At 42.5% G+C, this 12,921-nt stretch overlaps 1 protein-coding gene across 2 annotated transcripts in view; it reads right to left on the reverse strand.

Annotated features, from left to right (window-relative positions):
• Positions 1–12,921, reverse strand: part of LOC110487772 (actin-binding LIM protein 3) — a 125,036-nt gene that overhangs the window by 53,523 nt on the left and 58,592 nt on the right. For both annotated transcript variants that reach the window (XM_090198112.1, XM_090198111.1), the window contains exon 3: positions 12,176–12,359. In XM_090198112.1, coding sequence (XP_090054238.1) covers positions 12,176–12,359 — 184 coding nt within the window. The remainder of the gene's footprint in view (positions 1–12,175; positions 12,360–12,921) is intronic.

The following is a 12,921-nucleotide window of genomic DNA, read 5'->3' on the forward strand; positions in this document are numbered from 1 at the left end:
GAGGAGTAGCCCAGAGGTGGAAGATGAGGAGGAGACTAGAGGAGGAGGATGAGGAGTAGACTAGAGGAGGAGGATGAGGAGTAGACTAGAGGAGGAGGATGAGGAGTAGACTAGAGGAGGAGGAAGAGGAGTCGACTAGAGGAGGAGGATGAGAAGGAGCCTAGAGGAGGATGATGAGGAGTAGACTACAGGGGGAGCAGACTAGAGGATGAGGATGAGTAGACTAGAGGAGGAGGATGAGAAGTAGACTAGAGGAGGAGGATGACGAGTCGACTAGAGGAGGAGGATGAGGAGTAGACTAGAGGAGGAGTAGACTAGAGGAGGAGGAGGAGTAGACTAGAGGAGGAGGATGAGAAGTAGACTAGAGGAGGGGGAAGATGAGTAGACTAGAGGAGGAGGAGGAAGAGTAGACTAGAGGCGGAGGAGGAGTAGACGAGAGGAGGATGAGGAGTAGACTAGAGGAGGAGGATGAGAAGTAGACAAGAGGAGGAGGATGAGGAGTAGACAAGAGGAGGAGGATGAGAAGTAGACTAGAGGAGGAGGATGAGAAGTAGACTAGAGGAGGAGGATGAGAAGTAGACTAGAGGAGGAGGATGAGAAGTAGACTAGAGGAGGATGAGAAGTAGACTAGAGGAGGAGGATGAGAATTAGACTAGAGGAGCAGGATGAGGAGTAAACTAGAGGGGGATGATGAGAAGTAGACTAGAGGAGGATGATGAGGAGTAGACTAGAGAAGGAGGAGGAGGAGTAGACTAGAGGAGGATGAGAAGTAGATGAGAGGAGGAGGAGGAGTAGACTAGAGGAGGATAATAAGGAAGAGACTAGAGGAGGAGGATGAGGAGTAGACTAGAGGGGGAGGATGAGGTGTAGACTAGAGGAGGAGGAGGAGGAGGAGAAGACTAGAGGACTAGTAGTAGACTAGAGGAGTAGTAGTAGACTAGAGGAGTAGTAGTAGACTAGAGGAGTAGTAGACTAGAGGAGTAGTAGTAGACTAGAGGAGTAGTAGTAGACTAGAGGAGTAGTAATAGACTAGAGGAGTAGTAGTAGACTAGAGGAGTAGTAGTAGACTAGAGGAGTAGTAGTAGACTAGAGGAGTAGTAGTAGTAGACTAGAGGAGTAGTAGTAGTAGAGGAGTAGTAGTAGACTAGAGGAGTAGTAGTAGACTAGAGGAGTAGTAGTAGACTAGAGGAGTAGTAGACTAGAGGAGTAGTAGTAGACTAGAGGAGTAGTAATAGACTAGAGGAGTAGTAGTAGACTAGAGGAGTAGTAGACTAGAGGAGTAGTAGTAGACTAGAGGAGTAGTAGTAGACTAGAGGAGTAGTAGTAGACTAGAGGAGTAGTAGTAGACTAGAGGAGTAGTAGTAGACTAGAGGAGTAGTAGACTAGAGGAGTAGTAGTAGTAGAGGAGTAGAGTAGTAGACTAGAGGAGTAGTAGTAGACTAGAGGAGTAGTAGTAGACTAGAGGAGTAGTAGTAGACTAGAGGAGTAGTAGTAGACTAGAGGAGTAGTAGTAGACTAGAGGAGTAGTAGACTAGAGGAGTAGTAGTAGACTAGAGGAGTAGTAGTGAACTAGAGGAGTAGTAGTAGACTAGAGGAGTAGTAGTAGACTAGAGGAGTAGTAGTAGACTAGAGGAGTAGTAGACTAGAGGAGTAATAGACTAGAGGAGTAATAGACTAGAGGAGTAGTAGACTAGAGGAGTAGTAGAAGACTAGAGGAGTAGTAGTAGACTAGAGGAGTAGTAGTAGACTAGAGGAGTAGTAGACTAGAGGAGTAGTAGTAGACTAGAGGAGTAGTAGTAGACTAGAGGAGTAGTAGTAGACTAGAGTAGTAGTAGTAGACTAGAGGAGGAGTAGTAGACTAGAGGAGTAGTAGTAGACTAGAGGAGTAGTAGTAGACTAGAGGAGTAGTAGTAGACTAGAGGAGTAGTAGTACACTAGATGAGTAGTAGTAGACTAGAGGAGTAGTAATAGACTAGAGGAGTAGTAGTAGACTAGAGGAGTAGTAGTAGAGGAGTAGTAGTAGTAGAGGAGTAGTAGTAGACTAGAGGAGTAGTAGTAGACTAGAGGAGTAGTAGTAGACTAGAGGAGTAGTAGTAGACTAGAGGAGTAGTAGACTAGAGGAGTAGTAGGTGACTAGAGGAGTAGTAGTAGACTAGAGGAGTAGTAGTAGACTAGAGGAGTAGTAGTAGATTAGAGGAGTAGTAGTAGACTAGAGGAGTAGTAGTAGACTAGAGGAGTAGTAGTAGTAGAGGAGTAGTAGTAGACTAGAGGAGTAGTAGACTAGAGGAGTAGTAGTAGACTAGAGGAGTAGTAGTAGACTAGAGGAGTAGTAGTAGACTAGAGGAGTAGTAATAGACTAGAGGAGTAGTAGACTAGAGGAGTAGTAGTAGACTAGACGAGTAGTAATAGACTAGAGGAGTAGTAGTAGACTAGAGGAGTAGTAGTAGACTAGAGGAGTAGTAGTAGACTAGAGGAGTAGTAGTATACTAGAGGAGTAGTAGTATACTAGAGGAGTAGTAGTAGACTAGAGGAGTAGTAGTAGACTAGAGGAGTAGTAGTAGTTTGGAGGAGTAATAGAATAGAGGAGTAGTAGTAGACTAGAGGAGTAGTAGTAGACTAGAGGAGTAGTAATAGACTAGAGGAGTAGTAGACTAGAGGAGTAGTAGTAGACTAGAGGAGTAGTAGTAGACTAGAGGAGTAGTAGTAGACTAGAGGAGTAGTAGTAGTTTAGAGGAGTAATAGACTAGAGGAGTAGTAGTAGACTAGAGGAGTAGTAGTAGACTAGAGGTGTAGTAATAGACTAGAGGAGTAGTAGACTAGAGGAGTAGTAGTACACTAGAGGAGTAGTAGTAGACTAGAGGAGTAGTAGTAGACTAGAGGAGTAGTAGTATACTAGAGGAGTAGTAGTAGACTAGAGGAGTAGTAGTAGACTAGAGGAGTAGTAGTAGTAGAGGAGTAGTAGTAGACTAGAGGAGTAGTAGTAGACTAGAGGAGTAGTAGTAGACTAGAGGAGTAGTAGACTAGAGGAGTAGTAGTAGACTAGAGGAGTAGTAATAGACTAGAGGAGTAGTAGTAGACTAGAGGAGTAGTAGTAGACTAGAGGAGTAGTAGTAGTAGAGGAGTAGTAGTAGACTAGAGGAGTAGTAGTAGACTAGAGGAGTAGTAGTAGACTAGAGGAGTAGTAGACTAGAGGAGTAGTAGTAGACTAGAGGTGTGGAGTAGTAGTAGACTAGAGGAGTAGTAGTAGACTAGAGGAGTAGTAGTAGACTAGAGGAGTAGTAGTAGACTAGAGGAGTAGTAATAGACTAGAGGAGTAGTAGTAGACTAGAGGAGTAGTAGTAGACTAGAGGAGTAGTAGTAGACTAGAGGAGTAGTAGACAAGAGGAGTAGTAGTAGACTAGAGGAGTAGTAGACTAGAGGAGTAGTAGACTAGAGGAGTAGTAATAGACTAGAGGAGTAGTAGTAGACTAAAGGAGTAGTAGTAGACTAGAGGAGTAGTAGTAGACTAGAGGAGTAGTAGACTAGAGGAGTAGTAGTAGACTAGAGGAGTAGTAGTAGACTAGAGGAGTAGTAGACTAGAGGAGTAGTAGTAGACTAGAGGAGTAGTAGTAGACTAGAGGAGTAGTAATAGACTAGAGGAGTAGTAGTAGTCTAGAGGAGTAGTAGTAGACTAGAGGAGTAGTAGTAGACTAGAGGAGTAGTAGTAGACTAGAGGAGTAGTAGACTAGAGGAGTAGTAGTAGACTAGAGGAGTAGTAGTAGACTAGAGGAGTAGTAGTAGACTAGAGGAGTAGTAGTAGACTAGAGGAGTAGTAGTAGTAGAGGAGTAGTAGTAGACTAGAGGAGTAGTAATAGACTAGAGGAGTAGTAGTAGACTAGAGGAGTAGTAGTAGTAGAGGAGTAGTAGTAGACTAGAGGAGTAGTAATAGACAAGAGGAGTAGTAGTAGACTAGAGGAGTAGTAGACAAGAGGAGTAGTAGTAGACTAGAGGAGTAGTAGAGGAGTAGTAATAGACTAGAGGAGTAGTAGTAGACTAGAGGAGTAGTAGTAGACTAGAGGAGTAGTAGTAGACTAGAGGAGTAGTAGACTAGAGGAGTAGTAGTAGACTAGAGGAGTAGTAGTAGACTAGAGGAGTAGTAGACTAGAGGAGTAGTAGACTAGAGGAGTAGTAGTAGACTAGAGGAGTAGTAGTAGACTAGAGGAGTAGTAGTAGACTAGAGGAGTAGTAGACTAGAGGAGTAGTAGTAGACTAGAGGAGTAGTAGTAGACTAGAGGAGTAGTAGTAGACTAGAGGAGTAGTAGACTAGAGGAGTAGTAGTAGACTAGAGGAGTAGTAGTAGACTAGAGGAGTAGTAGTAGACTAGAGGAGTAGTAGTAGACTAGAGGAGTAGTAGTAGACTAGAGGAGTAGTAGTAGTTTGGAGGAGTAATAGACTAGAGGAGTAGTAGTAGACTAGAGGAGTAGTAGTATACTAGAGGAGTAGTAGTAGACTAGAGGAGTAGTAGTAGACTAGAGGAGTAGTAGTAGACTAGAGGAGTAGTAGTATACTAGAGGAGTAGTAGTAGACTAGAGGAGTAGTAGTAGACTAGAGGAGTAGTAATAGACTAGAGGAGTAGTAGTAGACTAGAGGAGTAGTAGTAGACTAGAGGAGTAGTAGTAGTAGAGGAGTAGTAGTAGACTAGAGGAGTAGTAGTAGACTAGAGGAGTAGTAGTAGACTAGAGGAGTAGTAATAGACTAGAGGAGTAGTAGTAGACTAGAGGAGTAGTAATAGACTAGAGGAGTAGTAGTAGACTAGAGGAGTAGTAGTAGACTAGAGGAGTAGTAGTAGACTAGAGGAGTAGTAGACAAGAGGAGTAGTAGTAGACTAGAGGAGTAGTAGACTAGAGGAGTAGTAATAGACTAGAGGAGTAGTAGTAGACTAGAGGAGTAGTAGTAGACTAGAGGAGTAGTAGTAGACTAGAGGAGTAGTAGACTAGAGGAGTAGTAGTAGACTAGAGGAGTAGTAGTAGACTAGAGGAGTAGTAGACTAGAGGAGTAGTAGTAGACTAGAGGAGTAGTAGTAGACTAGAGGAGTAGTAATAGACTAGAGGAGTAGTAGTAGACTAGAGGAGTAGTAGTAGACTAGAGGAGTAGTAGTAGACTAGAGGAGTAGTAGACTAGAGGAGTAGTAGTAGACTAGAGGAGTAGTAGTAGACTAGAGGAGTAGTAGTAGACTAGAGGAGTAGTAGTAGACTAGAGGAGTAGTAGTAGTAGAGGAGTAGTAGTAGACTAGAGGAGTAGTAGTAGACTAGAGGAGTAGTAGTAGACTAGAGGAGTAGTAGACTAGAGGAGTAGTAGTAGACTAGAGGAGTAGTAGTAGACTAGAGGAGTAGTAGTAGACTAGAGGAGTAGTAGTAGACTAGAGGAGTAGTAGTAGTAGAGGAGTAGTAGTAGACTAGAGGAGTAGTAATAGACTAGAGGAGTAGTAGTAGACTAGAGGAGTAGTAGTAGTAGAGGAGTAGTAGTAGACTAGAGGAGTAGTAATAGACAAGAGGAGTAGTAGTAGACTAGAGGAGTAGTAGACAAGAGGAGTAGTAGTAGACTAGAGGAGTAGTAGAGGAGTAGTAATAGACTAGAGGAGTAGTAGTAGACTAGAGGAGTAGTAGTAGACTAGAGGAGTAGTAGTAGACTAGAGGAGTAGTAGACTAGAGGAGTAGTAGTAGACTAGAGGAGTAGTAGTAGACTAGAGGAGTAGTAGACTAGAGGAGTAGTAGACTAGAGGAGTAGTAGTAGACTAGAGGAGTAGTAGTAGACTAGAGGAGTAGTAGTAGACTAGAGGAGTAGTAGACTAGAGGAGTAGTAGTAGACTAGAGGAGTAGTAGTAGACTAGAGGAGTAGTAGTAGACTAGAGGAGTAGTAGTAGACTAGAGGAGTAGTAGACTAGAGGAGTAGTAGTAGACTAGAGGAGTAGTAGTAGACTAGAGGAGTAGTAGTAGACTAGAGGAGTAGTAGTAGACTAGAGGAGTAGTAGTAGACTAGAGGAGTAGTAGTAGTTTGGAGGAGTAATAGACTAGAGGAGTAGTAGTAGACTAGAGGAGTAGTAGTATACTAGAGGAGTAGTAGTAGACTAGAGGAGTAGTAGTAGACTAGAGGAGTAGTAGTAGACTAGAGGAGTAGTAGTATACTAGAGGAGTAGTAGTAGACTAGAGGAGTAGTAGTAGACTAGAGGAGTAGTAATAGACTAGAGGAGTAGTAGTAGACTAGAGGAGTAGTAGTAGACTAGAGGAGTAGTAGTAGTAGAGGAGTAGTAGTAGACTAGAGGAGTAGTAGTAGACTAGAGGAGTAGTAGTAGACTAGAGGAGTAGTAATAGACTAGAGGAGTAGTAGTAGACTAGAGGAGTAGTAATAGACTAGAGGAGTAGTAGTAGACTAGAGGAGTAGTAGTAGACTAGAGGAGTAGTAGACAAGAGGAGTAGTAGTAGACTAGAGGAGTAGTAGACTAGAGGAGTAGTAATAGACTAGAGGAGTAGTAGTAGACTAGAGGAGTAGTAGTAGACTAGAGGAGTAGTAGTAGACTAGAGGAGTAGTAGACTAGAGGAGTAGTAGTAGACTAGAGGAGTAGTAGTAGACTAGAGGAGTAGTAGACTAGAGGAGTAGTAGTAGACTAGAGGAGTAGTAGTAGACTAGAGGAGTAGTAATAGACTAGAGGAGTAGTAGTAGACTAGAGGAGTAGTAGTAGACTAGAGGAGTAGTAGTAGACTAGAGGAGTAGTAGACTAGAGGAGTAGTAGTAGACTAGAGGAGTAGTAGTAGACTAGAGGAGTAGTAGTAGACTAGAGGAGTAGTAGTAGTAGACTAGAGGAGTAGTAGTAGTAGAGGAGTAGTAGTAGACTAGAGGAGTAGTAATAGACTAGAGGAGTAGTAGTAGACTAGAGGAGTAGTAGTAGTAGAGGAGTAGTAGTAGACTAGAGGAGTAGTAATAGACTAGAGGAGTAGTAGTAGACTAGAGGAGTAGTAGTAGACTAGAGGAGTAGTAGTAGACTAGAGGAGTAGTAATAGACTAGAGGAGTAGTAGTAGACTAGAGGAGTAGTAGTAGACTAGAGGAGTAGTAGTAGTAGAGGAGTAGTAGTAGACTAGAGGAGTAGTAGTAGACTAGAGGAGTAGTAGTAGACTAGAGGAGTAGTAGACTAGAGGAGTAGTAGTAGACTAGAGGAGTAGTAGTAGACTAGAGGAGTAGTAGTAGACTAGAGGAGTAGTAGTAGACTAGAGGAGTAGTAGTAGACTAGAGGAGTAGTAGTAGACTAGAGGAGTAGTAGTAGACTAGAGGAGTAGTAGTAGACTAGAGGAGTAGTAGTAGACTAGAGGAGTAGTAATAGACTAGAGGAGTAGTAGACTAGAGGAGTAGTAGTAGACTAGAGGAGTAGTAGTAGACTAGAGGAGTAGTAGTAGACTAGAGGAGTAGTAGTAGACTAGAGGAGTAGTAGTATACTAGGGAGTAGTAGTAGACTAGAGGAGTAGTAGTAGACTAGAGGAGTAGTAGTAGACTAGAGGAGTAGTAGTATACTAGAGGAGTAGTAGTATACTAGAGGAGTAGTAGTAGACTAGAGGAGTAGTAGTAGACTAGAGGAGTAGTAGTAGTTTGGAGGAGTAATAGAATAGAGGAGTAGTAGTAGACTAGAGGAGTAGTAGTAGACTAGAGGAGTAGTAATAGACTAGAGGAGTAGTAGACTAGAGGAGTAGTAGTAGACTAGAGGAGTAGTAGTAGACTAGAGGAGTAGTAGTAGTTTAGAGGAGTAATAGACTAGAGGAGTAGTAGTAGACTAGAGGAGTAGTAGTAGACTAGAGGTGTAGTAATAGACTAGAGGAGTAGTAGACTAGAGGAGTAGTAGTACACTAGAGGAGTAGTAGTAGACTAGAGGAGTAGTAGTAGACTAGAGGAGTAGTAGTATACTAGAGGAGTAGTAGTAGACTAGAGGAGTAGTAGTAGACTAGAGGAGTAGTAGTATACTAGAGGAGTAGTAGTAGACTAGAGGAGTAGTAGTAGACTAGAGGAGTAGTAATAGACTAGAGGAGTAGTAGTAGACTAGAGGAGTAGTAGTAGACTAGAGGAGTAGTAGTAGACTAGAGGAGTAGTAGTAGACTAGAGGAGTAGTAGACTAGAGGAGTAGTAGTAGACTAGAGGAGTAGTAGTAGACTAGAGGAGTGGAGTAGTAGTAGACTAGAGGAGTAGTAGTAGACTAGAGGAGTAGTAGTAGACTAGAGGAGTAGTAGTAGACTAGAGGAGTAGTAATAGACTAGAGGAGTAGTAGTAGACTAGAGGAGTAGTAGTAGACTAGAGGAGTAGTAGTAGACTAGAGGAGTAGTAGACAAGAGGAGTAGTAGTAGACTAGAGGAGTAGTAGACTAGAGGAGTAGTAGACTAGAGGAGTAGTAATAGACTAGAGGAGTAGTAGTAGACTAGAGGAGTAGTAGTAGACTAGAGGAGTAGTAGTAGACTAGAGGAGTAGTAGACTAGAGGAGTAGTAGTAGACTAGAGGAGTAGTAGTAGACTAGAGGAGTAGTAGACTAGAGGAGTAGTAGTAGACTAGAGGAGTAGTAGTAGACTAGAGGAGTAGTAATAGACTAGAGGAGTAGTAGTAGACTAGAGGAGTAGTAGTAGACTAGAGGAGTAGTAGTAGACTAGAGGAGTAGTAGTAGACTAGAGGAGTAGTAGACTAGAGGAGTAGTAGTAGACTAGAGGAGTAGTAGTAGACTAGAGGAGTAGTAGTAGACTAGAGGAGTAGTAGTAGACTAGAGGAGTAGTAGTAGTAGAGGAGTAGTAATAGACTAGAGGAGTAGTAGTAGACTAGAGGAGTAGTAGTAGTAGAGGAGTAGTAGTAGACTAGAGGAGTAGTAATAGACTAGAGGAGTAGTAGTAGACTAGAGGAGTAGTAGTAGACTAGAGGAGTAGTAGTAGACTAGAGGAGTAGTAGTAGACTAGAGGAGTAGTAGACAAGAGGAGTAGTAGTAGACTAGAGGAGTAGTAGACTAGAGGAGTAGTAATAGACTAGAGGAGTAGTAGTAGACTAGAGGAGTAGTAGTAGACTAGAGGAGTAGTAGTAGACTAGAGGAGTAGTAGACTAGAGGACTAGTAGGTGACTAGAGGAGTAGTAGTAGACTAGATGAGTAGTAGACTAGAGGAGTAGTAGTAGACTAGAGGAGTAGTAGTAGACTAGAGGAGTAGTAATAGACTAGAGGAGTAGTAGTAGACTAGAGGAGTAGTAGTAGACTAGAGGAGTAGTAGTAGACTAGAGGAGTAGTAGTAGACTAAAGGAGTAGTAGACTAGAGCAGTAGTAGTAGACTAGAGGAGTAGTAGTAGACTAGAGGAGTAGTAGTAGACTAGAGGAGTAGTAGTAGACTAGAGGAGTAGTAGTAGTAGAGGAGTAGTAGTAGACTAGAGGAGTAGTAATAGACTAGAGGAGTAGTAGTAGACTAGAGGAGTAGTAGTAGTAGAGGAGTAGTAGTAGACTAGAGGAGTAGTAGTAGACTAGAGGAGTAGTAGTAGACTAGAGGAGTAGTAGTAGACTAGAGGAGTAGTAGACTAGAGGAGTAGTAGTAGACTAGAGTAGTAGTATTAGACTAGAGGAGTAGTAGTAGACTAGAGGAGTAGTAGTAGACTAGAGGAGTAGTAGTAGACTAGAGGAGTAGTAGTAGTTTGGAGGAGTAATAGACTAGAGGAGTAGTAGTAGACTAGAGGAGTAGTAGTAGACTAGAGGAGTAGTAATAGACTAGAGGAGTAGTAGACTAGAGGAGTAGTAGTAGACTAGAGGAGTAGTAGTAGACTAGAGGAGTAGTAGACTAGAGGAGTAGTAGACTAGAGGAGTAGTAATAGACTAGAGGAGTAGTAGTAGACTAGAGGAGTAGTAGTAGACTAGAGGAGTAGTAGTAGACTAGAGGAGTAGTAGTAGACTAGAGGAGTAGTAGACTAGAGGAGTAGTAGTAGACTAGAGTAGTAGTATTAGACTAGAGGAGTAGTAGTAGACTAGAGGAGTAGTAGTAGACTAGAGGAGTAGTAGTAGACTAGAGGAGTAGTAGTAGTTTGGAGGAGTAATAGACTAGAGGAGTAGTAGTAGACTAGAGGAGTAGTAGTAGACTAGAGGAGTAGTAATAGACTAGAGGAGTAGTAGACTAGAGGAGTAGTAGTAGACTAGAGGAGTAGTAGTAGACTAGAGGAGTAGTAGACTAGAGGAGTAGTAATAGACTAGAGGAGTAGTAGTAGACTAGAGGAGTAGTAGTAGACTAGAGGAGTAGTAGTAGACTAGAGGAGTAGTAGACTAGAGGAGTAGTAGTAGACTAGAGGAGTAGTAGACTAGAGGAGTAGTAGTAGACTAGAGGAGTAGTAGTAGACTAGAGTAGTAGTAGTAGACTAGAGGAGTAGTAGTAGAGGAGTAGTAGTAGACTAGAGGAGTAGTAGTAGAGGAGTAGTAGTAGACTAGAGGAGTAGTAATAGACTAGAGGAGTAGTAGTAGTAGAGGAGTAGTAGTAGACTAGAGGAGTAGTAGTAGACTAGAGGAGTAGTAGTAGACTAGAGGAGTAGTAATAGACTAGAGGAGTAGTAGTAGTAGAGGAGTAGTAGTAGACTAGAGGAGTAGTAGTAGACTAGAGGAGTAGTAGTAGACTAGAGGAGTAGTAGTAGACTAGAGGAGTAGTAGTAGTAGAGGAGTAGTAGTAGACTAGAGGAGTAGTAATAGACTAGAGGAGTAGTAGTAGACTAGAGGAGTAGTAGTAGAGGAGTAGTAGTAGACTAGAGGAGTAGTAATAGACTAGAGGAGTAGTAGTAGACTAGAGGAGTAGTAGTAGACTAGAAGAGTAGTAGTAGACTAGAGGAGTAGTAGTAGTAGAGGAGTAGTAGTAGACTAGAGGAGTAGTAATAGACTAGAGGAGTAGTAGTAGACTAGAGGAGTAGTAGTAGTAGAGGAGTAGTAGTAGACTAGAGGAGTAGTAATAGACTAGAGGAGTAGTAGTAGACTAGAGGAGTAGTAGTAGACTAGAGGAGTAGTAGTAGACTAGAGGAGTAGTAGTAGACTAGAGGAGTAGTAGTAGACTAGAGGAGTAGTAATAGACTAGAGGAGTAGTAGTAGACTAGAGGAGTAGTAGTAGACTAGAGGAGTAGTAGTAGACTAGAGGAGTAGTAGTAGACTAGAGGAGTAGTAATAGACTAGAGGAGTAGTAGTAGACTAGAGGAGTAGTAGTAGACTAGAGGAGTAGTAGTAGACTAGAGGAGTAGTAGTAGACTAGAGGAGTAGTAGTAGACTAGAGGAGTAGTAGACTAGAGGAGTAGTAGTAGACTAGAGGAGTAGTAGTAGACTAGAGGAGTAGTAGACTAGAGGAGTAGTAGACTAGAGGAGTAGTAGTAGACTAGAGGAGTAGTAATAGACTGGAGTAGTAGTAGACTAGAGGAATGTGTGTGTGTGTGTGTGTGTGTGACTTCGTTGTTAGCTGCGTGTGTCTCTCCCTCCAGAGACTCTGCACCGTCAGCCTTGCTCTGCGTTTTCAACTTTTACTCTACATATTTAATGGAAGCCATGTTACTCTGGCCACAAAAGCATCGCTGCTATTTCTGTCCTTCTCTGACAGCACGCTCTGTTTCTGTCTCCCACCATCTCTGCTGCCTTTTCAAAACACCAGTTCACTGAAACGCAGTACAGAGCTAACTACAAAAGAGCTCACCCTCACTGTTTCACAATGATCTATCAGGAGACATCTGATTGTGTGTGTGTGTGTGCGTGTGTGTGTGTGTGTTAGAGAGTGTGTGTACAGTATGCATGTTAGGGAGAGAGAGTGTGTGTGTGTGTGTGTGTGTGTGTGTGTGTGTGTGTGTGTGTGTGTGTGTGTGTGTGTTGCAGAGAGTGTGTGTACAGTATGCATTTTAGGGAGAGTGTGTGTGTGTGTGTGTGTGTGTGTGTGTGTGTGTGTGTGTGTGTGTGTGTGTGTCTGTGTGTGTGTCTGTGTGTGTGTGAGAGAGTGTGTGTACAGTATGCATGTTAGGGAGAGTGTGTGTGTGTGTGTGTGTGTGTGTGTGTGTGTGTGTGTGTGTGTGTGTGTGTGTGTGTGTGTGTGTTTGAGAGTGTGTGTACAGTATGCATGTTAGGGTGAGTGTGTGTTTGTGTTAGAGAGTGTGTGTACAGTATGCATGTTAGGGAGAGTGTGTGTGTACCTGCAGACACTGCAGACGAAGCAGGTAGGGTGGTAGGTCCTCCCCAGAGCAGAGACCACCTCCCCGGTGATGAATCCGTCACAGCGATCACAGCGCGTCCCATACAGACGTTGGTAGTCTGACGTACAGATGTACTCACCACTCTTCTGATAGAACCCAGATCTAGCCAGGCCACACCCACACACTGGAGAGAGAGTTGGTGGGAGAGTGAGGGGAGAGAGAGAGTGAGGGGAGAGAGAGAGAGTCTACGCCTTCACTATGGTGAATCACTAAAACAATACAGAAATACACTACGGAAAAAGAAGGAACAGCATGTCAGAAATCAGCACAATGTAATTGAAGAATCCATAGACTCTAACCACTTCTGGGAAAATTGGAAAACACTAAACAAACAACAACACAAAGAATTATCTATCCAAAATGGAGATGTATGGGTAAACCACTTCTCCAATCTTTTTGGCTCTATAACAAAGAATAAAGAGCAAAAACATATACATGATCAAATACAGATCTTAGAATCAACTATTAAAGACTACCAGAACCCACTGGATTCTCCAATTACATTGAATGAGTTACAGGACAACATAAAAACCCTCCAACCCAAAAAGGCCTGTGGTGTTGATGGTATCCTCAATGAAATAATCAAATATACAGACAACAAATTCCAATTGGCTATACTAAAACTCTTTAACATCATCCTTAGCTCTGGCATCTTCCCCAATATTTGGAACCAAAGACTGATCACC

The sequence above is a fragment of the Oncorhynchus mykiss genome, chromosome 14 (assembly GCF_057628025.1).
Source record: "Oncorhynchus mykiss isolate SJ-2025 chromosome 14, ASM5762802v1, whole genome shotgun sequence".
NCBI classification, from domain to species: Eukaryota; Metazoa; Chordata; class Actinopteri; order Salmoniformes; family Salmonidae; genus Oncorhynchus; species Oncorhynchus mykiss.